Below are 21,736 nucleotides of genomic sequence, written 5' to 3'. Positions count from 1 at the left end.
AACCCCGACTGAACAATGGGTACACGCTCTAACTCAAATTACAGGCCGCATATTATCCTTAGATGTAGTAATATTGAACTACATATAAATACATGTTTAGCAACTTAGTTAAATACATAATTATAAACTACAATCGTTTGATGTTACTCTAACCAATCAATGCAAGGTAATTATTTACAGGTTATTTTTTTTAAACCGCTTTACACATTTCGATTTTCAACATTCATTTTTATTAGACATGTCCCACTGTTGGGCAAAGTAGTCCTCCTTTAACCTCAATAATCTGTCGAGAGCATCTTGTTGGTAAACCCTTATGTTCCATATACTAAAGTTTATTTTTTGTTCTATTATTGTGTCGAAATTCATTAAAAGCAGCTGAGCGGTTGAGTAACAATAATGCAGTTACGTATTATGTATACACAAAATGTAGTTTTGTTATGCGTGTGGGCGCCGGACATAAGTATTTATATTTTAGGGCGAAAACTACACACCACACACTGGTATTTCACAAGATACGCTGTATCAGGAACATCGTATCATATGAAATATCTTTTCATAGAAAATCGCGAAAGACTTCATTCGCATTAAATATGTCGGACGCAACATACAAGCTTGTGAAACACGAGTTTATCCTAGAATTGGATTATCTAAGCTACATCGGACGAAAAATATTCATACATCCTTTCCTTAATCGGTCTAAAACTTCAGTAACATGTTACGCAATTATAACTGTACTTATTTCATTGACAGCCCTTCAGTTGTTTATAACTCTGTGTGTGACAGCCTTAACGACAACTAATTGGTTTGAACTCATAAACATAGCTCCGAATTTAGGTGTCGTCCTAATGACATTGACAAAATATTACAAAATCCATCAACACAGAAGTCTCTACGAGGAAATATTTGAACATTATCGCAAAGATATATGGACTGTTGAGATGGCCGATAAAGATTATCAAAATATCATTTCGCAGTATACGAAAATTACCAAAATTGTTACAAGGTTTTTGTTTTACTACTGTATACCATTGATAATAGTTGTCAACTCATTCCCGAGAATTATGATGTACTATGAAGTTAACGTCGCTAAAAAGGAGAAAGAATATCTATTGCCTTACGATGGCTGGTATCCGTTTGATAAAATTAATTGGTATTATATCGCTTATTTGTGGGAAGGAAGTATGACAGTCCTAGTCATTGGTATAGTATCAATAAGCAATTCAATCCATGTGGCTTATACTTATTTCATTTGTATGGAATTGAAAGTTTTAGGACAAAGCATTGAAAATCTTATTACAGTCGATAATGTGAATGATTTAATAGAAAATATCGATGTGAGAAATACGCTTAGAGTGATAAATAATGAGCTAAAAGACATTGCAAGGAGGCACCAGGTGCTTGCTGGGTAAGTTTTATAAAACACTTAAAAAATCATATTGTGAACAACTCAAAGACGAAGCATTTATTCAGAAATTCGACCTTTACAGGCAATTTTCGCCTATAATATTTATCAAAAAGCTATAAATTAAGTAAAAATATTCCAGAATGATCACTGCAGAAAAGAAATGCCAAAAATTATGATTGTGATCGAGTGCTGCTAAAATAAATAAATATGAAATACGATTAACCGAACAAAAAATATCATGATAGATGAACAATTCCCAAACCCGCGCAACTCGCAAACAATTCGCAAACTCCATTGCTCTTTGCTTTTCAGATTATCATCTCGATTAAATACAGTATTGGGTGACACCATGCTACTTACATATTTTTTCGGATCCGTGTTTATGGGTCTTACATTCTTTACTGCAACGGTAAGTTTTTAGTCTATAATTATATATTATAAAGAGATGTTTGAACTTAAAATCTTAAGTAATGTTGGCTCAAAGAATGAAACTTTATTATTTCAAGTTTTGATACCTTAAATTTTGTAGACGTAGCTTCACCCCGAGGTACACTTTAATAGGATTTTTGGAAAAGAAAGTATTTTATGAACTACTTCAGTTTCTACTGCCTGTTATACATGTACGGTATATAGTAGAACAGGTAGTGGAATCATCAAATTAATTTTGCGGTTTAGTCGTGAAATGTAACTAAATTCCAATAAATCAATATTTTTGCGTCTATCATATGTAGTCTCTCTCATCCTTGTGTGTTCTCGATTTCTTTTGGGCCTGTGACGTCTCAAAGTCCGGGGTATAGTAAAAAGCTTTAACATTTAGATAATTCGATTATAATTTTACAAGCAGTTGCTGCTTGAAGTAAACTCCCTTGTGAAATACTGTTGTTACCTTATTATCGTCATCTGCCAGTCCTCCGTGACCCACTGTTGGATGTAGGCCTCCTTCCGCCAACTATCTCTATCTTGGGTCCATAACATCCTTATCCAGGTTGTTGCCCGAATTTTCCACTACATAGTCAACTTATCTATACTATTTCTATAAAGAGGTAAGCGTTTGTGAGTTTATATATTTGAGGCGGGTAATCTCCAAAACTACCGAACCGATTTCAAAAATTATGTCACCATTAGAAAGGTACATTATCCAAGATTGCTATAGGCCATATTTTATCTCAAAATTCCCACGGAAGCGAAGCCCCGGGCAACATCTATTCAATTATATTGTTGCCTATCAGCTATTAACATTATGTGTCCTATTCTGGGGGAGAATATTGAGGGGTCCTATTCTAGGACGGCACCACACGTCAATATATATATCTATTTTTTATGTACCTCTCAGCTCCCACTGCTGGGTCTCCCCTCTTTGTTTCCAACCACATCTATTCCCCCTTAGTTGTTACCATTCCTTGTCGAAGGCCGACAGTTCGTCGGACCATCGCACCTTTGGCTTGCCTTGCGATCTTTTCTTCATCTTTCAATATATAAGTATATTATTAATGTATATTTTTACAGGTTGAAGATAATATTTACAAAGCTCTTAGATACTTCTTTATGTGTTGCTCGTTGGTGGTGGACAGTTTCTACCAATGTATGATCGGACAGGTCTTGATCAACCATGTAAGTTTCTATCATCAATATTTCCATAATATCTTTTTGTTATTTTTGGATGAATCTGTCCAGTATATAAGCTAAATTAATTTATATATTTCATAACAATTAATTTAGAGAAAAATATACTACCTATATTAATTAGGTAGGTATATGTTTACAGAGTGAAAACCTAGCACATTCGATTTATTCCGCCGACTGGACGTACGCAGACTCAAATACTAAAAGCAGTTTGTTGATTTTGATGATAAGAGCTCAGAAACCTTTTCAATACACGGCCAAAGGTTACTTGAGTATGAATCTGAATACTTTTAGTGCTGTAAGTACTTTTTATTAGCATGGCTTCATATTTTTATGTTATCTGGAGCTCTGACTTGCTCCCACCAAGATTAGTCAGCAAGGCCTCAACGCAAACGCAATTAAAGGAGACGCCGTATTTTCATTTTAAAAAAATAATGATACGCGGGGCAGACGCAGACGAGAGGGGAAACCGTTCGAACATGGCCACGAAACTTTCCGATAAGCCCCGCCTCTTTACGTGCGCTATTGTAGCCATGTTGATACACCGGGTTCTTCTCTATATTATTATTTATTATTGTTTATGTATGGAATAAATAAATAAATAAATAATAATATCTCCTCTGAATCATAACTTTCTTCTTCTTCACTTCCTTTTATGCTGATTACGTTTGGCCACAAGCCCGCGTAAACAGTAATTACCAAGATCGTGCTTGGAAGACTTAAAAACAAGATAAATATATAACAATATTTTATAGAACAAGATAAATATATTATAATATTTTATTTAGTTTATGGAAACAAGATTCACAATTTCAAAAACTTAAGATTACATAAAAATATTTTTGGTGTATTCATATTTTTGTAATAATTAGTTATGTTTGATTTCAGATTTGCAGTTTATCATTTCAATTGTTCAACTTGGTACGACGAGTGTACGAATAAAATGCAATACACCACAGAATCCACTCTAAACCTATTAATAATTGCATAATAAAATTATTTATAGACTCTGAGAAATGCCTTATTTGTCAGATCAATGGGCTTCGTTGATCTGAATATTAAATAAAACAAATGTCAGTGACCCTAACCTAAATAAAACAGCTGGAATTACACATAAATAAAACAGCTATTACTGACCCAGTGGAAATAGCTAATAAGTTTAATGATTTCTTTGCAAGTATAGGCGAACAACGCACGGGAATTAAAACGTCACGTACTGTATACTGCCCTACAGAAAATAGCATATTTCTCCGCCCTGTAGATGCCGAAGAAATATATAAAATTATTAAAAACCTAAAAAATAAAAGAAGTCGCGGTATAGATGAACTGCCCCCAAATTTGTTTAGGGAATGCGCGGAAGAATTAACTTTACCATTTACTATTCTAATCAATCAGTCATTAAACGAAGGAATATTTCCCGACCTTCTGAAAATCAGTGTCATCAAACCCGTTCACAAGAAGAACAAAAAGACTGACCTTAACAATTACCGCCCCATCGCACTTCTACCGACGGCTTCTAAGATCTTTGAAAAGGCTGTGGCTGATCGCGTATATGGTTTCTGCGAAAAATACAAACTCTTTGATGAGTGTCAGAATGGCTTCCGAAAAAACCGCTCGACCATTTTGGCAGTGTTTAAATACGTCCAAGAAATATTAAAAACGCTAGACGAGGGTAGATATGGCATTGGAATATTGTTGGATATGACCAAAGCATACGACAAGGTTCAGTATGATGTCCTACTGGACAAACTGTATGGCATAGGTATACGAGGAATCGCCCACAAATGGTTTCATTCTTACCTCAAAGATAGGAAACAGTACGTGGAAATTGAGTATTTTAACCACCAAACAAGCACGGTCCAAATTATCCGATCAAAATGTAAACCAGTCAATTTCTCAATACCACAAGGTAGCGTTCTCGGGTGTTTATTGTTCCTCGTATATATAAACGATCTTCCAAAAATAATCAAAGAGCACTGTGTCCTATTTGCCGATGATGTTTCGATCCTAACATCTGCTCAAGATAATACAAATCTACACGAACAACTTATTAACATTCTTACAAAAACGTCAAACTGGTTGAATGAGCACAACTTAGAAATAAATTATTTGAAAACAAAATTAATGGTCTTCCATCCATACCAAAAACAATCATTAAATGTTAAAATAAGTTTCAATGGGATGAACTTGGAGGTAGTAAATGAATTTACTCTTCTGGGTTTAAACATAGATAGCCATATAAACTGGAAGTCGCATATCCAAAAGCTATGTGCTAAACTATCTAAGTTCGCGTATGCTCTCAGAGAGGTAAAAAAATCCACTGACGCTGAAACGGCAATTATCACGTACTACGCCTATGCCTACTCATGGCTTAGTTATGGTACATTTTTGTGGGGCAACGGAACCGACTGTGATAGAATATTTACCCTACAAAAGAAACTTGTGCGCATAATTACAAATACACAACAAACGGACAGCTGCAAACCTTATTTTAAAAAGCACAAACTCCTAACTCTGCCGTGTATATACATCCTACAAGCATGCAAATTTACCCGAAAATATCCCGAGTTTTTCAAATCGCGGAAAGATATGGTAACCAAATACACACTCAGACATCAAAATAAGTTGCAGCTGCCTATTTCACGCCTCCGACTCCACTCAACTAGCCCCCTAGTAATGTCTATAAAAATCTATAATCAACTCCCAAACGCCGTTAGAGAAATAGAAAATATCAAAACGTTTTTACAAAAAGTTAAGGAAATCTTGATTAATAAATGTTATTACACAATTAATGAATATTTAGAAGATAAATTTACACAATAAAAATTAATTCAAATAATTAAAATACTTACTTGAGGATGAACTTTTGACATTAATTTTATTAATATTATTATTATTATTGACTTATCAAAAATGTATGACTGATAATAGATTATGCCTAAAGATGAAACATGAAGTAATTTATACTTATCAAAAATGATTAAATTTAATAGATAAAATTTATTCATGTTAATAATGTCACTTTACACTGACAAAGGTTCTCTAACATCGACAAATGTGGCCCTTCTCCCATTGCAGCGCCCGTCAGGGTCCTTAATTGCTACTATTTTTATAATGAAGACCTGTATTTGACATTAAGGAAGCAATAAACAATTTGAATTTGAATTTAAAAAGAAAACTATAACTTTATAAGCAAAAAGAAGTCCATCCCGGCTTACAAAGTAGCCTGTCTCTTGAATCTTTTATAGTAATAGTGAATCTTTTCTCTTTATACAAATTTTAGTATGTATATTATGGATATGAATAGACGGACAGATTGAACGGACGAATTTTTTGTATTTTGTGTTTTCACCAACGATTCCTGGGGACTTATAATTGACTTGATTAGATTTATAATTGACTATCTATTGGTGAAATCCGCATGAAAATTTATCTCGAACAGACGACGCAGCGGAGAACTTTATTTTATAACATGTAGAATAGATTATAATGGTAAACAAACATTGAATACTTCAACCAAAGATAAAAATATGTACCTCTATTTCCGACGTTGAAAAATGTGGAGTTATGATTGCTGCGACGGCGAAATGGACCTGCAAATGACAATAGGCAAGAATATTGAAATCGTTCACTCCACTTGTAGCCATAAAACCAAGATGTCTACATTCATATTGAGAGCTCGTATAAAACGAAAAAGTAAAAACTGACGGTAGAAAATTTGTCAACTTGGAATGTAATAAATACTATGGAAGAAAAATATATAGACTTTGTAAATATTTTGGTAAACGTCTTTGACAATTATATTATTTACGTATTGTATGTCTAAAAAATTACACATTTAATTTTATAATATTAACTAATTATATATTGAATTTTATATCACTCGATTTAATTTTATGAAATAGTTCGAAATGTAAAAAGATAGTTTTTTTTTTTAATTAGGTAGGATTTTTTTTATTAAACTTAAAATTTCATCGATTTCTTCAATGTATGGATATATTTTGGTAGTAGTAGTAGATGCCGCGTCTTAAATTTTTTTTCTGCGATATTGTGAATGCGAAGTGTAAAAAAGTAACTGTTATGGTCCTTAATATGCCAAGAAAGGCTTTTCTCGTGCTATGCGTTTTGTTGACAATTCAATAAGTATATTTTAAAATTCGAATTCGAAATTATAACTAATCCACTTTTCTTTTTCTTTCTCGTTGTTACACGTGTGTTTTTATTTTATGACTTTCTAAGACATGATCACGAAAAACTGGCGATATAAAACGGACACTATAAAACGTTTTACACCGTGTTTCGTATATAAACTGTATATTTTTAGTCAATCTTGTGTCACCTGCGCACACATGGCTCCAGCAAAATGGATTATAATACCAACAATATGGCTCGTAACACAATCTATATATGCATTCCAGTTTCGTAAGTTATTATTTCAAGCTTTTATTTAACTTGGCCTAAAGATTATAAATCAAATCTGACGCACGGTATTTGTACAGTCAACAGCACATCAGATCAGCACATCAGTTACCCTGCATGAACCTCTGTGGTGTTAATAGGGTGGTAAATAGGAAGAACCTCTGTGGCACGGTAATAGCGGCGAGTTTGCAATGAATTTGGGTAGGTTGATGTGCTGTTGACTGTACCAATATATTATCTATTTTTGTTGTTCATAATTAATATAATTTAAACTACTGCCCGGATTTTCATGCGGTTTTCACTAATAGTGTGATTCCTGGGGAAGGTGTATAATTTATTATGTTTTTACGCGAGCAACGCCGGGACGAACCGCTGCTAGTACCACGCTAACAACGCATGTGCATATTGTGGATGCTGTGTGCACCAAATTTAGGCACTTTATTTGTTCAGTAATGTATAGCTCTGAAGTATAAAAATGCGAAATTGTAATTTGTATGTGTAACTTAATAAATAAATAAAATATAAGTAATTATACACTTTTGAAAAAAATTCTGAAAATTTACAGGTAATTATAAAATCGGTCCAATACCTTCTGCGTTATCTTTTATTTTAATATAGAAACGATTTCTTGTTTTCATTAAAATATTGTTAAAATTAAAAAATATGTGATCCAGTCTAAGGTTCTTATGTTGCTTTTCCAGCATTCATCGGTTCGTCTTTTCCCGATTTTTCTTCTGAATGTAAGATTTTTTTCATATTTTATTTAAAACCTTGTCTTTCTTCTTTGTATCTATATATTTTTTAAAATCGATACCATTCAGCTAATGATTATTGTACGTCTTGGTGTCGATATCTTAAGCAGAATGGTGGATGTTTTTAATTTAATACAAATAATGTTAAGGTGAAAAAATGTCTAGAATATTACTGTAAACGATCACAATTTTGTGAATTCTCAAATTAGTTTCTAATAATTTGTGTTTGTTTTAGTTGACTCACTTGGTATGTATTTACTTCAATTATAGTTTTTAGGGTTCCTTACCTTAAAAGGTAATAACGGAACCCTTACAGGATCACTTCGTGGTCCGCCGGTCTGTCTGTCTGTACGTCTGTCAAGAACCTTTTTCTCAGGAACGCGTAAAGGTATCAAGTTAAAATAAATTTATACCAATTACCCAGGTCTATGGTCTCTTTCAGCTGTAAAAAAATCAAACTTATACGTTAACGCGATAAAAAAATATGACCGTTTATTTCGCACATTTCACAAGGGTAAAACCTATAGGGTACTTCCTGTAGACCAAGAATCGTGAAATTTGGCAAAAAGTTAAAACTAATATAGGAAAAAATCCAACAATTGCTAATTAATAGTTACATCACAGAAAAAAGTTGTATTTGTAATTAGTTTCGTACAAAATGAGTGCATAAATTTATTTACGGCCGCTTTTCAGTATTCCCCACTAGATGGCACTGTGCCGTTTTTAGATCGCGCTATGGAAATTTTTTAGCGACGTATTAATTAAGATAGCAAAGTATTTTGATGGTTTTCACATTTTCACTAGGATATGATTTCTTTCTCGATGTGATAATAATTTTGCTCCTATATTCCGATTCCCTCCTCCTAGGTTCCGATATTAGGAAATTTCGATTTCGACTAGGCTGCATAGCCTAGTTGAAATCAAAATTCACTTATAATTAAATAAAATAAATAAATTCTCTTCTTTCTGCTTATTCAAATTTAGAAAACAATGTCTAATTTGTAATTTTAATGAGATAAAAAATGTCTTGAGTGTGTTAAAAACATGTTCCATAAACAATGTCTTGTGTGCCTTTTGTTGAATGTCTTCAAAATTTTTTTGCTGGAGACCCTGGGCTTTACGAGACGACTAAGGGATTAATAGGCAACTATAGTATTCCCAAAGAGGGTTGACGTTAGGGTTACGAATCTTCAAAATGTTGTACGGAACCCTCTATGCGCGAATCTAACTCGCACTTGACTGGTTTTTTATTTTAAAAAACCGAATTTTCAAATTCAATACAATGTTAGTAATTAATATATATGTAATATATTTTTAGAACCACTAGCATAAATTAGAACCTTTTTACTGTTATTCTATCTGCTGGACTCCAACATCTCGAGTAGAAATATTTTACTCTATGAAAAGTTATGTGTAATCTAATGACAAGAGTGATATCAAAGAGAGCCAAGAGTGATATCAAAAATTAATGAATTTTTTACAACGTTATTACTTTTTAACAGTTCCTAAAGGCATTATTTTTCTATATTTTAGAATCAGAAGCCCAAAGTTCTGCGTCGGCAAATGCTGGTAATAATAAGAATAAAGTTTTATATTTATACTTACATTTAAATAATCTTCTATTAAATACAACAAACAAATATGAGATCTCTGAAGTCAAAGAATTTATTCATTTAAAAGGTATTTGCCACCAAGTCGAATCATTTACTTTTTAAAAATGATTAATTAAGTAATGTGTCATTTGATTATCGTGTGTCATTATGTGAATAACATTTATGCATTTAATTTATACACAGGCAACTTTGACCTTCGCGGACACTTTTTACGCCAATTTAAAATGATATTCAGAGTTATGACATAAACCTATATTTTAGAAACAGAATTTTTAGTTTCGTAATTTAGTTCTTCTTTATTGTACCATCCTTTTTTTAATAGCATTCGGCCAAGCATCAGCAATATCAGAAGCTGGTAAGGAACATTATTATATTATTCTAAAATAGTTTTTCGTACTTAAAATAAGTATGATTAATCATTTACCAATTTTAAGTGAAATGATGTTTATTTTAATTTAATTTCTTTAACATTATCAACGTAACAATTCCTAATAGTGTAGATGACTAATTTTTTTTTATTTTGATTTCTATGACCACACAAAGGCCCATATATTAATAAAAACACCGATGTAAAATTTACAGTGATAATGACAATGCTTTCATGGATATGAAAAACTAAAATACAAAATGAGCCGTAGAAATGACGTCACAATTTGGTAATATGTTAGCAAAAAAAGCTATGCTAGGTTTACGTAATATTCGCTGTTTTTGTGTCTAAATCTCAATTCTTTTTTTTCTTTTTTTTTCATTCAATCTCCAATGGAGGAGGTTCTTCAACAGCTATATCTGAATCTGGCGGTAATTATTTTTATTTAATTTGAAATATGTAATATAAAGAAACACTTTTCTTCAAGTTTACTAAAAAACTAAAAAATAAATAAATAAAACAAACAGAGTTATAACTCAAAGGGTTTTTTCCTACAGCGTCCGGCGGAGGCTCTGCATCGTCGGAGGCATTGTCTGAAGGTGATTACAAATTGACTGGTGCAACTGTGATTCTACAACAGATACAAATTTATTTACTTGCACTTGCACACTTGCACCTGGGGCATAGGATTACACCATCATGCAAATTTTCTTATAATTTGCTCCAGTAGATTCAGAGCGAATTGGCGGTGACAGATGGACGGACAGACGTATACACACTATTACATAGTAAGATCAGGCACGAAAACATTATAAATATTAAAGTTAATGCCCACAATTATCATTGTCTTTCTCTCTCATCTCTTTTGAAAATATGTCTCTTATTTACGTTAAATCGCAATACTCAGGAAGTGGCAGCTCAACTGGGTCAGGAGGTGGCAGCTCCAGTGGCTCAGGAAATAGTAAGCCCAGTGGGACAGCAACTGCCAGCTCTAATGGGTCAACAAATAGCAGCTCTAGCGGCGTCTCAGGAAATAGCAGCACTAGCGGCACAGGTAGTGGCAGCTCGAATAGCTCGGGAAGTGCCAGTTCAAGTGGGTCAGAAAGTGGCAGCTCTAGTGGTTCAACTGCCAGCTCTAGTAGGTTAGCAAGTGGCAGCTCTAACAGTACAGGTAGTGGCAGAATTAACGGTTCAGCAAGTAGCGAGCCCAGTATGTCAGGAAGTGGCAGCTTTAATAGTTCAGCAAGTAGCAAGCCCAGTGAGTCAGGAAGTGGCAGCTCTAATGGTTCAGAAAGTAGCAAGCCTAGCGGTACAGGAAGTGGCAACTCGAACACCTCAGGAAGTGGCAGCTCAAGTGGGACAGCAAGTGGCACATCTAGCGGTTTATCAAGTAACAGCTCTAACAGCATAGTTAGTGGCAACTCAAGTGTGACAGCAGCTACTAGCTCTAGTGGGATAGGAAATAGCAGCTCAAGTGGGATAGGAAGTGGCAGTTCAAGTGGGACAGCAACTGTCAGCTCTAATGGGTCAACAAATGGTAGGTCTAGCGGCGGCTTAGGAAGTAGCAGCTCTAGCGACACAGGTAGTAACAGTTCGAACAGCTCACAAAGTGCCAGTTCCAGTGGGTCAGGAAGTGACATCTCAAGTGGGACAGCAAGTGCCACATCTAGCGGTTCAGCAAATAGCAGCTCTAACAGCACAGGTAGTGGCAGCTCAAGTGTGACAGCAACTGCTAGTTCTAGTGGGTCAGGAAGTGACAGCTCTAACGGTTCAGCAAGTAGCAAGCCCAGTGGATCAGGAAGTGGCAGCTCTAACGGCTCAGCAAGTAGCAAGCTCAGTGGGTCAGGAAGTGGTAGCTTTAATGGTTCAGCAAGTAGCAAGCCCAGTGGGTCAGAAAGTGGCAGTTCTAATGGTTCAGCAAGTAGCAAGCCCAGTGGGTCAGGAAGTGGAAGCTCTAAAGTTTCAGCAAGTAGCAAGCCCAGTGGGTCAGGAAGTGGCAGCTCTAATGGTTCAGCAAGTAGCAAGCCCAGTGAGTCAGGAAGTGGCAGCTCTAATGGTTCAGCAAGTAGCAAGCCCAGTGAGTCAGGAAGTGGCAGCTCTAATGGTTCAGCAAGTAGCAAGCCCAGTGAGTCAGGAAGTGGCAGCTCTAATGATTCAGCAAGTAGCAAGCCCAGTGGGTCAGAAAGTGGCAGTTCTAATGGTTCAGCAAGTAGCAAGCCCAGTGGGTCAGGAAGTGGTAGCTTTAATGGTTCAGCAAGTAGCAAGCCCAGTGGGTCAGAAAGTGGCAGTTCTAATGGTTCAGCAAGTAGCAAGCCCAGTGGGTCAGGAAGTGGAAGCTCTAAAGTTTCAGCAAGTAGCAAGCCCAGTGGGTCAGGAAGTGGCAGCTCTAATGGTTCAGCAAGTAGCAAGCCCAGTGAGTCAGGAAGTGGCAGCTCTAATGGTTCAGCAAGTAGCAAGCCCAGTGAGTCAGGAAGTGGAAGCTCTAAAGTTTCAGCAAGTAGCAAGCCCAGTGGATCAGGAAGTGGAAGCTCTAAAGTTTCAGCAAGTAGCAAGCCCAGTGAGTCAGGAAGTGGCAGCTCTAATGGTTCAGCAAGTAGCAAGCCCAGTGAGTCAGGAAGTGGCAGCTCTAATGGTTCAGCAAGTAGCAAGCCCAGTGGATCAGAAAGTGGAAGCTCTAAAGTTTCAGCAAGTAGCAAGCCCAGTGAGTCAGGAAGTGGCAGCTCTAATGGTTCAGCAAGTAGCAAGCCCAGTGAGTCAGGAAGTGGCAGCTCTAATGGTTCAGCAAGTAGCAAGCCCAGTGAGTCAGGAAGTGGCAGCTCTAATGGTTCAGCAAGTAGCAAGCCCAGTGAGTCAGGAAGTGGCAGCTCTAATGGTTCAGCAAGTAGCAAGCCCAGTGGATCAGGAAGTGGAAGCTCTAAAGTTTCAGCAAGTAGCAAGCCCAGTGGATCAGGAAGTGGCAGCTCTAATGGTTCAGCAAGTAGCAAGCCCAGTGGATCAGGAAGTGGCAGCTCTAATGGTTCAGCAAGTAGCAAGCCCAGTGGATCAGGAAGTGGAAGCTCTAAAGTTTCAGCAAGTAGCAAGCCCAGTGAATCAGGAAGTGGCAGCTCTAATGGTTCAGCAAGTAGCAAGCCCAGTGGATCAGGAAGTGGAAGCTCTAAAGTTTCAGCAAGTAGCAAGCCCAGTGAGTCAGGAAGTGGCAGCTCTAATGGTTCAGCAAGTAGCAAGCCCAGTGAGTCAGGAAGTGGCAGCTCTAATGGTTCAGCAAGTAGCAAGCCCAGTGAGTCAGGAAGTGGCAGCTCTAATGGTTCAGCAAGTAGCAAGCCCAGTGGATCAGGAAGTGGAAGCTCTAAAGTTTCAGCAAGTAGCAAGCCCAGTGGATCAGGAAGTGGCAGCTCTAATGGTTCAGCAAGTAGCAAGCCCAGTGGATCAGGAAGTGGAAGCTCTAAAGTTTCAGCAAGTAGCAAGCCCAGTGAGTCAGGAAGTGGCAGCTCTAATGGTTCAGCAAGTAGCAAGCCCAGTGAGTCAGGAAGTGGCAGCTCTAATGGTTCAGCAAGTAGCAAGCCCAGTGGATCAGGAAGTGGAAGCTCTAAAGTTTCAGCAAGTAGCAAGCCCAGTGAGTCAGGAAGTGGCAGCTCTAATGGTTCAGCAAGTAGCAAGTCCAGTGAGTCAGGAAGGAGCAGCTCTAATGGTTCAGCAAGTAGCAAGCCCAGTGGATCAGGAAGTGGAAGCTCTAAAGTTTCAGCAAGTAGCAAGCCCAGTGAGTCAGGAAGTGGCAGCTCTAATGGTTCAGCAAGTAGCAAGCCCAGTGAGTCAGGAAGTGGCAGCTCTAATGGTTCAGCAAGTAGCAAGCCCAGTGAGTCAGGAAGTGGCAGCTCTAATGGTTCAGCAAGCAGCAAGCCCAGTGGATCAGGAAGTGGAAGCTCTAAAGTTTCAGCAAGTAGCAAGCCCAGTGGGTCAGGAAGTGGAAGCTCAATTAGGTCAGCAAATGGCAGTTCAAGTCGGACAGCAACTGCCAGCTCAAGTGGGTCAGGAAGTGGCATCTCAAGTGTGATAGCAATAGTAAGCTCTAGTGTGTCAGCAAGTGGGATAGGAAGTGGCAGCTCAAGTAGGACAGTAACTGCCAGCTCTAATTGCTCAAGAAATGCAAGCTCGAGCGGCGGCTCAGGAAGTAGCAGCACTAGCGGAACAAGCAGTGGCAGCTCGAACAGCTCAGGAAGTGCCAGCTCAAGTGGGATAGGAAGTGGCAGTTCAAGTGGGACAGCAACTGCCAGCTCTAATGGGTCAACAAATGGCAGGTCTAGCGGCAGCTTAGGAAGTAGCAGCTCTAGCGACACAGGTAGTGACAGTTCGAACAGCTCACGTAGTGCCAGCTCCAGTAGGTCAGGAAGTAACAGCTCAAGCGGGACAGCAAGTGCCACATCTAGCGGTTCAGCAAATAGCAGCTCTAACAGCACAGGTAGTGGCAGCTCAAGTGTGATAGCAACTGCTAGTTCTAGTGGGTCAGGAAGTGACAGCTCTAACGGTTCAGCAAGTAGCAAGCTCAGTGGGTCAGGAAGTGGTAGCTCTAACGGCTCAGCAAGTAGCAAGCTCAGTGGGTCAGAAAGTGGCAGCTCTAATGGTTTAGCAAGTAGCAAGTCCAGTGAGTCAGGAAATGGCAGCTCTAATGGTTCAGCAAGTAGCAAGGCCAGTGGGCCAGGAAGTGGAAGCTCAATTGGGTCAGCAAATGGCAGTTCAAGTCGGACAGCAACTGCCAGCTCAAGTGGGTCAGGAAGTGGCAGCTCAAGTGTGATAGCAATTGCCAGCTCTAGTGTGTCAGCAAGTGGGATAGGAAGTGGCAGCTCAAGTACGACAGTAACTGCCAGCTCTAATTGCTCAAGAAATGCAAGCTCTAGCGGCGGCTCAGGAAGTAGCAGCACTAGCGGAACAAGTAATGGCAGCTCGAACAGCTCAGGAAGTGCCAGCTCAAGTGGGTCAGGAAGTGGCAGCTCAAGTGGGACAGCAACTGCCACCTCTACTGGTTCAACAAATGGAAGCTCTAGCGGCACAGGAAGTGGCAGCTCGAACAGCTCAGGAAGTGCCAGCTCAAGTGGGTCTGTAAGTGGCAGCTCAAGTGGGACAGCAAGTGCCACATCTAGCGGTTCAGAAAATAGCAGCTCTAACAGCACAGGTAGTGGCAGCTCAAGTACGATAGCAACTGCTAGTTCTAGTGGATCAGCAAGTGGGATAAGAAGTGGCAGGTCAAGTGGGACAGCAAGTAGCAGCTCAAGTGGGACAGCAACTGCCAGCTCTACTTGTTCAACAAATGGCAGTTCTAGCAGCGGCTCAAAAAGTAACAGCTCTAGCGGCACAGGAAGTGGCAGCTCGAACAGCTCAGGAAGTGCCAGCTCAAGTGGGTCAGTAAGTGGCAGCTCAAGTGGGACAGCAAGTTCCACATCTAGCGGTTCAGCAAGTAACTGCTCTAACAGAACAGGTAGTGGCTACTCTAGTACATCAGCAAGTGGCAGCTCTAGTGGGATAGAAAGTGGCAGCTTAAGTGGGTCAGCAAGTGGCATCTCTAACAGCACAGGTAGTGGCAGCTCTAACGGGTCAGCAAGTAGCGAGCCCAGTGGGTCAGGAAGTGACAGTTCTAATGGTTCAGTAAGTAGCAAGCCCAATGGGTCAGGAAGTGGCAGCTCTAACGGTTCAGCAAGTAGTAAGCCCAGTGTGTCAGGAAGTGGCAGCTATAACGGTTCAGCAACTAGCAAGCCCAGTGGGTCAGCAAATATCAGTTCAAATGTGACAGCAACTGCCAGCTCTAATGGGTCAACAAGTGGCAGCTCTAGCGGCAGCTCAGAAAGTAGCAGCTCTAGCGGCATAGGAAGTGGCAGCTCAAGTGGGTCAAGAAATGCCACATCTAGGTGTTCAGCAAGTAGCAGTTCTAACAGCACAGGTTGTGGCAGCTCTAACGGTTCAGCAAGTAGTGAGCCCAGTAGGTCAGGAAGTGGCAGCTATAGTGGTTCAGCAAGTAGCAAGCCCAATGGGTCAAGAAGTGGCAGCTCTAACAGTTCAGCAAGTAATAAGCCCAGTGGGTCAGGATGTGGCAACTCTAACGGTTCAGCAAGTAGCAAGTATAGTGGCACAGGAAGTGGCAACTCGAACAGCTCAGGAAGTGGCAGCTCAAGTGGGACAGCAAGTGCCTCATCTAGCGCTTCAGCAAATAGCAGCTCTAACAGCACAGGTAGTGGCAGCTCAAGTGTGACAGCAACTGCTAGTTCTAGTGGGGCAGGAAGTAGCAGCTCTAACGGTTCAGCAAGTAGCAAGCCCAGTGGGTCAGGAAGTGGCAGCTCTAACGGCTCAGCAAGTAGCAAGCTCAGTGGGTCAGGAAGTGGTAGCTTTAATGGTTCAGCAAGTAGCAAGCCCAGTGGGTCAGGAAGTGGCAGCTCTAATGGGTCAACAAATGACAGCTCTAGCGGCGGCTCAGAAAGAAGCAGCTCTAGCGGCACAGGAAGTGGCAGCTCGAACAGCTCAGGAAGTGCCAGCTCAAGTGGGTCAGTAAGTGGCAGCTCAAGTGGGACAGCAAGTGCCACATCTAGCGGTTCAGCAAGTAACTGCTCGAACAGCACAGGTAGTGGCAGCTCAAGTGTGATAGCAACTGCTAGTTCTAGTGAGACAGCAAGTGGCAGCTCTAGTGGGATAGCAACTGCCAGCTCAAGTGGGTCAGCAAGTGCCAGCTCTAACAGAGATAGTGTTAGCTCTAGTGGGACAGCAACTACTAGCTCAAGTGTGTCAGGGAGTGGCAGCTCAAGTGTGATTGCAACTGCCAGCTCTAGTGGATCAGCAAGTGGGACAGATGGTGGCAGCTCTAGTGGGATAGCAACTGCCAGCTCAAATGGGTCAGGAAGTGGCAGCTCAAGTGTGATAGCAACTGCCAGCTCTAGTGGATCAGCAAGTGGGACAGGAAGTGACAGCTCAAATAGGGCAGCAAGTGGCAGCTTAAATGGAACAGCAAGTGGCAGTTCTATCGTTTCAGGTAGTACTAGCTCTAGCGGCAGCTTAGGAACTAGCAGCTGTAGCGACACTGGTAGTGGCAGCTCGAGTGGATCAGGAAATGGTAGCACCAGTGTGTCAGGAAGTGCCAGCTCAAGTGGGTCAGGAAGTGGCAGCACAGGAAGTAGCTCTGCAAGCTCCTCTAGTAGTAACAACTCTAGAGGATCGTCGTCGACTTCAGGTAATACTCAAATCTATACAGGGTTACTTATATCTATCGCATAATCTTCCATAACGCATAACATTTTTTGTTCTACGACTTTTGTCTAAACTTAATAAGTACAAAAAAATCCTTTTTTTAGTTTCAATGTCATTTTTATAACTATAAAACGTTAACTATATTCTATTCCGCTACTTAACGCTACTGCACTGTGTCGTGTTGCTTTGCTATTACACAGAGTTAAGATGTGTAGAATCGCAAATTAGATTGTATTTTTTTATATGAAAAGAAAACTACGAATCACGAAAAGTCGAATAAAAGTTGCTTGTTTTGATGTGCCCAAGTAGTCTTTACGAGGTTTCGCATCTGATACCAGTATGTTTTTCGTTTTTATATACAGGGTATATAAAAACGAAAAACACTCATTCACTCATCACGAAATCTCGAAAACTACTAAGCCCATGAAGATGACATTTGGCAGGTTGATAGATTGTGACTAGGAAACGTCCTCTAAGAAAGGATATATCGAAGTTCCATCCCTAAGGGGGTAAAATAGGTGTTGCCAGTTTGATGAAACTTCGTCATTCTTGAAGTGCCGCACTTCCGCTTCCCGTAACACATGCCGAAAAAACTTGCAAACTTTATTTAAATTAAAAATTTCATGTGAACTCAATACATGAAATTTTTAATTTTACATCCTTCTAGGTTTGAAATAGGGATTGCAAGTTTGTTCGGCACGCGTTACGGGAAGCGGGAGTGGGACACGTAGCGGGAAACGACATGGGACAATTTGTAGGAAACCGGATAGGACAAGTTTCGAAACGAGACACGTAGCGGAAATCGTAGCGGGAAACAGGGAATCAAACTAAAGATGACAAAAAATACGAATTTTAATCATAGTAAATTTTACCAGTCTTAGAATACGCGATAAAAGAATAACTGAAATTTCACATCAATGAAATTTACGGGTGCGAAGCCGCGGGCAAAAGCTAAGATTTGTTTACACACGCGCATAGTGGTGGTTAGTGGTTAGTATCACTTCATTGCTATACTAGTTGGATCAGAATTTTTGAACGAATTCACAATCATACTTTATTTTTATTTTCCAAAGACAGAAAAATAATTGTAGGCTGTAAGACAAAAGAAGAGAGACAAAAACTGAAGGAGAGGCTCAAGAAGTCCAAGCACTTCCAGGAGGAGATCAAAAACAAGGATTCTCTACCAATCCTAAAAAATGTCCTAAAGAAGAACAATGACGAAGAAATTGTTAATATAATAAGAAACCAAAACAAGGGCATTTTCGAAAATATTGAAGAGGAAGAACGGAGAATAGAGGTTAAATTTTGTAAAAGAGCAAGAAATCAACACCTCGATCACGAGATAGTTAAAGTGGCACCGAAAATATGGAACCTTGTATCGCACCCAGGATCGGATCCCGATCAGGGAACTCCACAATGGTTTTTTGCACGGACATAATTTTTTCTCACGCGATGAATGCAACAAGATCTCTTTGATGACAATAAAAGTTTGTTTCAGTTATGTAATTTTGGGTATTTACTCGTTTCGTACCACAAGGGATTCGAATATATATAGGATAGGTTCTTTCACATCACGGTGTGAATAGCCCAAAACTTTTTTAATGGGTGATATCTGACAAAAGTAATGTAGTTTAATTACAATCTCATTAGTACAGCCAGGCGCAAAATAATAGAACAACAAAAATAATATTCAAGTTACATTTTAATGTCATAAGCCCAATAAGTTTTTTTTACTTTATGAACATCGCCGCCGCCTTAAGTGGACGTAAAAAGATGCTAATATGCGCAAATACATTACAAGAAATTATCTATTGTTCAAAATTAATTTTACCGGTCATATAACAATAGAGTATTTTTTACTATGTGTATATATTGATCAAAATTTACCCATTATATAAACTTGATTGGTTAAAGTTTATTTTTTTATCACTATCTTCTTTTCTTCTTATCTGTACAAATAAATAATTCGAATCCTTAAAGTTTTGTTATGAGTTCAATTCGTTTTGCCCCGTGGTCCCAATCCCTCCATTCCAAAAGGTACCTTGGCTATTCACACCGCTCCTGCAGCTGCGGTGCGAAAGAACCTATTCAAAATAGGCTCTTGGCGACACACCATGGTACGAATCGCTTGTGGTGCGAAACGACTTAAGACCCGTAATTTTTTACACTACTTATTGTATATAGTGTATGTTTATTATGTGTGTGTGATATACATTTATATAAAAATAGACATATTTTTCTTCCAGCTGGCAAGTAAACTGCACTGTAAGTAATCTATCGAACAAATTATAATTTCTATGATCGCAAACAGCATTTGATGCCCGTACTATAAGGTGATTGTAAATAGCCTGACTATTATGTAGGTGGGTGGTTCCCGCCTGGAGTGGGACCAATTAATATCTTCCAGTAAATAACGTACAAGGCCACTAAGGTAGCCTTAATAGTTGAAAATACGACAACATCATGCCCGAAGATAATTGTTGTCAGGCATTCGACTGATCGTTAAATCAGAATTTGTTTAAAATGTATAGGATTTTTAACGGACCCTGGGCTTTGGGCACCACAGCCGTGAATGCAACTGGAAACATACGTATGAGAGAGGTTATGTGGTATAAAACTAGTTACCTACTGGTACAATTGCAGACGGATAAAACTATTGGCCTACTATCTACAACCCCAATAGTTCACAATCACTTCAAAAACTTTTGTATTAAAAAGGCATTTTATTTTATTCCAGGTGCGATCAGTTTCCCCATTTTCTTCACTTCACCGAAACACGGCTATGAATAAAGTTACACAAAAATATGAACAAGTATAAATTTGGTTCATTGTAATTGTATTCTAAAATTTCTATTTTAATAAACAAGCATCACTAAAATTTGTTTTGTTTCTTTATTTATTTCTTTATGTACACAACATAACAGTGTAAATATAAAACTTACAAATAGTAAATTAAGTGCAAAGGTACTATTTATTTCTATAGAAATTTCTTCCGGTAGACCCGCGAAAGAAAAATGGAAAAATGAAGTACTTTATACTACTGGATAAAGCATATTAAATCCACACAAATAAATTAAAGTATCCGAGCTGAGAGATAGCTAAACGTGGTCTGCAAATTTCACAACTCTTGGCCCTTTTTATCCCGTTATGGAAAAAGACGTCGTATAGCACCCATATGGGATGAAAGGGTTATATGAAACTCTAGGGTAAAACTACCTCGGAAATCACCCTATGTATATTACCAAACCTAATTACCAATTTCCATCAAGATATCATGCACTAAAGATATAGTAATATAGTCCAATGTTAATTTCATTTCATCTTTACATATTATTAAAATTACCGTCTGTCTGTATGTAAGTGATAAGTATGTTTAGATAGTTGGGATGGGACCTTATATTCCTGGCATAATGTCATGTCATAAAGGTAAAAACGGAACACTTTGTTATCCGTCTGTCGAGGCCCTATTTCTCCAGAATGCGTACACGACAAAGATGAAATGAATACCGCAGAAATTGTATGAAGTTTCGACGTACACGCACGTCAGTGTCAAAACCAATAGAAAACAATGGAGCAAACATGACTGAGCAATGGGTCATGGCTCATTAAAATCGAAAACCAAACTAGCACGCTATACGCTTTATTTTCAGACAGCACCATCTAAATTAACAATGGGAACTCTTATAATTTTATTATTAAAGTCGAATAGCACGTTTTATTTTCAGAGAGCGCCATCTAAATTTCAACGATGTAACTACTCTCACGGGTCCGTGCATGTCTGGATATATTTTATTGAATAAATCATGCAAGGGTGAGTTGCACCGACTGATGCAACTCACCCTTGACTGACTGACAGAAGTCGACTGACTTTGACGTTGATTTTAAACCGCACGCCGCTGACGTTTAGACAAAATGGTGTACTTCGTTTTTCTACTCAGGTTAAAGTTATAATTGTCTGGTGCAACCCAAGTAGGTAATGGACAGAACGATAATGTAGTAAAAATCATATTATATACAATTTAATACTATGTATGTCCTGCTAAAAGGTTTCTATATCAATTTTATTGTAAATACTTACATTGTTTCCAAATTTGCCTCACGATCTGAAATATTTTTTCATGGACAACTTTAACCGAAATTCGTCAGCAATTTTATTGGTAATAATTATCTTTACAACACCTCTGCCGTATTATAAACTAGCTGCGCCCCGGGGCTTCGCTCCCGTAAGAATTTCGGGATACAAATTACCTTATGTGTTATTACTACCATGTAATTTCATATCAATCGGTCCAGTAGATTTTCCTCGAAAGAGTAACAGACAGACATACATACA

The 21,736-nt window shown here is 38.6% G+C and overlaps 2 protein-coding genes across 10 annotated transcripts; both read left to right on the top strand.

Moving 5' to 3' along the window:
• The first annotated feature begins 590 nt into the window (after nucleotides 1–590).
• LOC128676535 (putative odorant receptor 85d) lies at nucleotides 591–4,060 on the top strand. The gene is made up of 5 exons (XM_053756688.1): nucleotides 591–1,405; nucleotides 1,718–1,814; nucleotides 2,912–3,016; nucleotides 3,171–3,326; nucleotides 3,917–4,060. Exons 1-5 carry the CDS (start codon nucleotides 591–593, stop codon nucleotides 3,968–3,970), a joined length of 1,227 nt encoding a protein of 408 aa, XP_053612663.1. The 3' UTR covers nucleotides 3,971–4,060.
• Nucleotides 4,061–7,325: 3,265 nt separating this feature from the next.
• LOC128676720 (pneumococcal serine-rich repeat protein-like) lies at nucleotides 7,326–20,265 on the top strand. Of its 9 annotated transcripts, none has more exons than XM_053757009.2 (11): nucleotides 7,326–7,450; nucleotides 8,149–8,187; nucleotides 8,435–8,446; nucleotides 9,733–9,768; nucleotides 10,135–10,167; nucleotides 10,593–10,610; nucleotides 10,737–10,778; nucleotides 11,087–17,386; nucleotides 18,477–18,890; nucleotides 19,650–19,668; nucleotides 20,141–20,265. In XM_053757009.2, the coding sequence occupies exons 1-9, from the start codon at nucleotides 7,378–7,380 to the stop codon at nucleotides 18,839–18,841; spliced, it is 6,918 nt and encodes a 2,305-aa protein (XP_053612984.1). In that variant the 5' UTR covers nucleotides 7,326–7,377; the 3' UTR covers nucleotides 18,842–18,890; nucleotides 19,650–19,668; nucleotides 20,141–20,265. The 9 variants fall into 9 exon arrangements, with proteins under 9 accessions (XP_053612984.1, XP_053612983.1, XP_064292555.1 ...); XM_053757008.2 differs by having other exon boundaries at nucleotides 10,581–10,610; XM_064436485.1 differs by having other exon boundaries at nucleotides 10,578–10,610; nucleotides 18,495–18,890.
• Nucleotides 20,266–21,736: the final 1,471 nt, after the last annotated feature.

The sequence above is a fragment of the Plodia interpunctella genome, chromosome 16 (genome assembly GCF_027563975.2).
Source record: "Plodia interpunctella isolate USDA-ARS_2022_Savannah chromosome 16, ilPloInte3.2, whole genome shotgun sequence".
Classification (NCBI taxonomy): domain Eukaryota; kingdom Metazoa; phylum Arthropoda; class Insecta; order Lepidoptera; family Pyralidae; genus Plodia; species Plodia interpunctella.
This window is presented reverse-complemented; position numbering and strand designations above follow the sequence as displayed.

What these genes read in the sequence shown, in the direction of transcription:
- LOC128676535 (XM_053756688.1), top strand. Translation starts at nt 591, where the DNA reads ATGTCGGACGCAACATACAAGCTTGTGAAACACGAGTTTATCCTAGAA. An exon ending in TTACATTCTTTACTGCAACG is followed by an intron (nt 1,815 to 2,911) that starts GTAAGTTTTTAG and finishes ATATTTTTACAG; the next exon opens with GTTGAAGATAATATTTACAA. An exon ending in ATCTGAATACTTTTAGTGCT is followed by an intron (nt 3,327 to 3,916) that starts GTAAGTACTTTT and finishes GTTTGATTTCAG; the next exon opens with ATTTGCAGTTTATCATTTCA.
- LOC128676720 (XM_064436484.1), top strand. Translation starts at nt 7,378, where the DNA reads ATGGCTCCAGCAAAATGGATTATAATACCAACAATATGGCTCGTAACA. An exon ending in GTCGGAGGCATTGTCTGAAG is followed by an intron (nt 10,779 to 11,086) that starts GTGATTACAAAT and finishes CGCAATACTCAG; the next exon opens with GAAGTGGCAGCTCAACTGGG. An exon ending in AGGATCGTCGTCGACTTCAG is followed by an intron (nt 17,387 to 18,476) that starts GTAATACTCAAA and finishes TATTTTCCAAAG; the next exon opens with ACAGAAAAATAATTGTAGGC.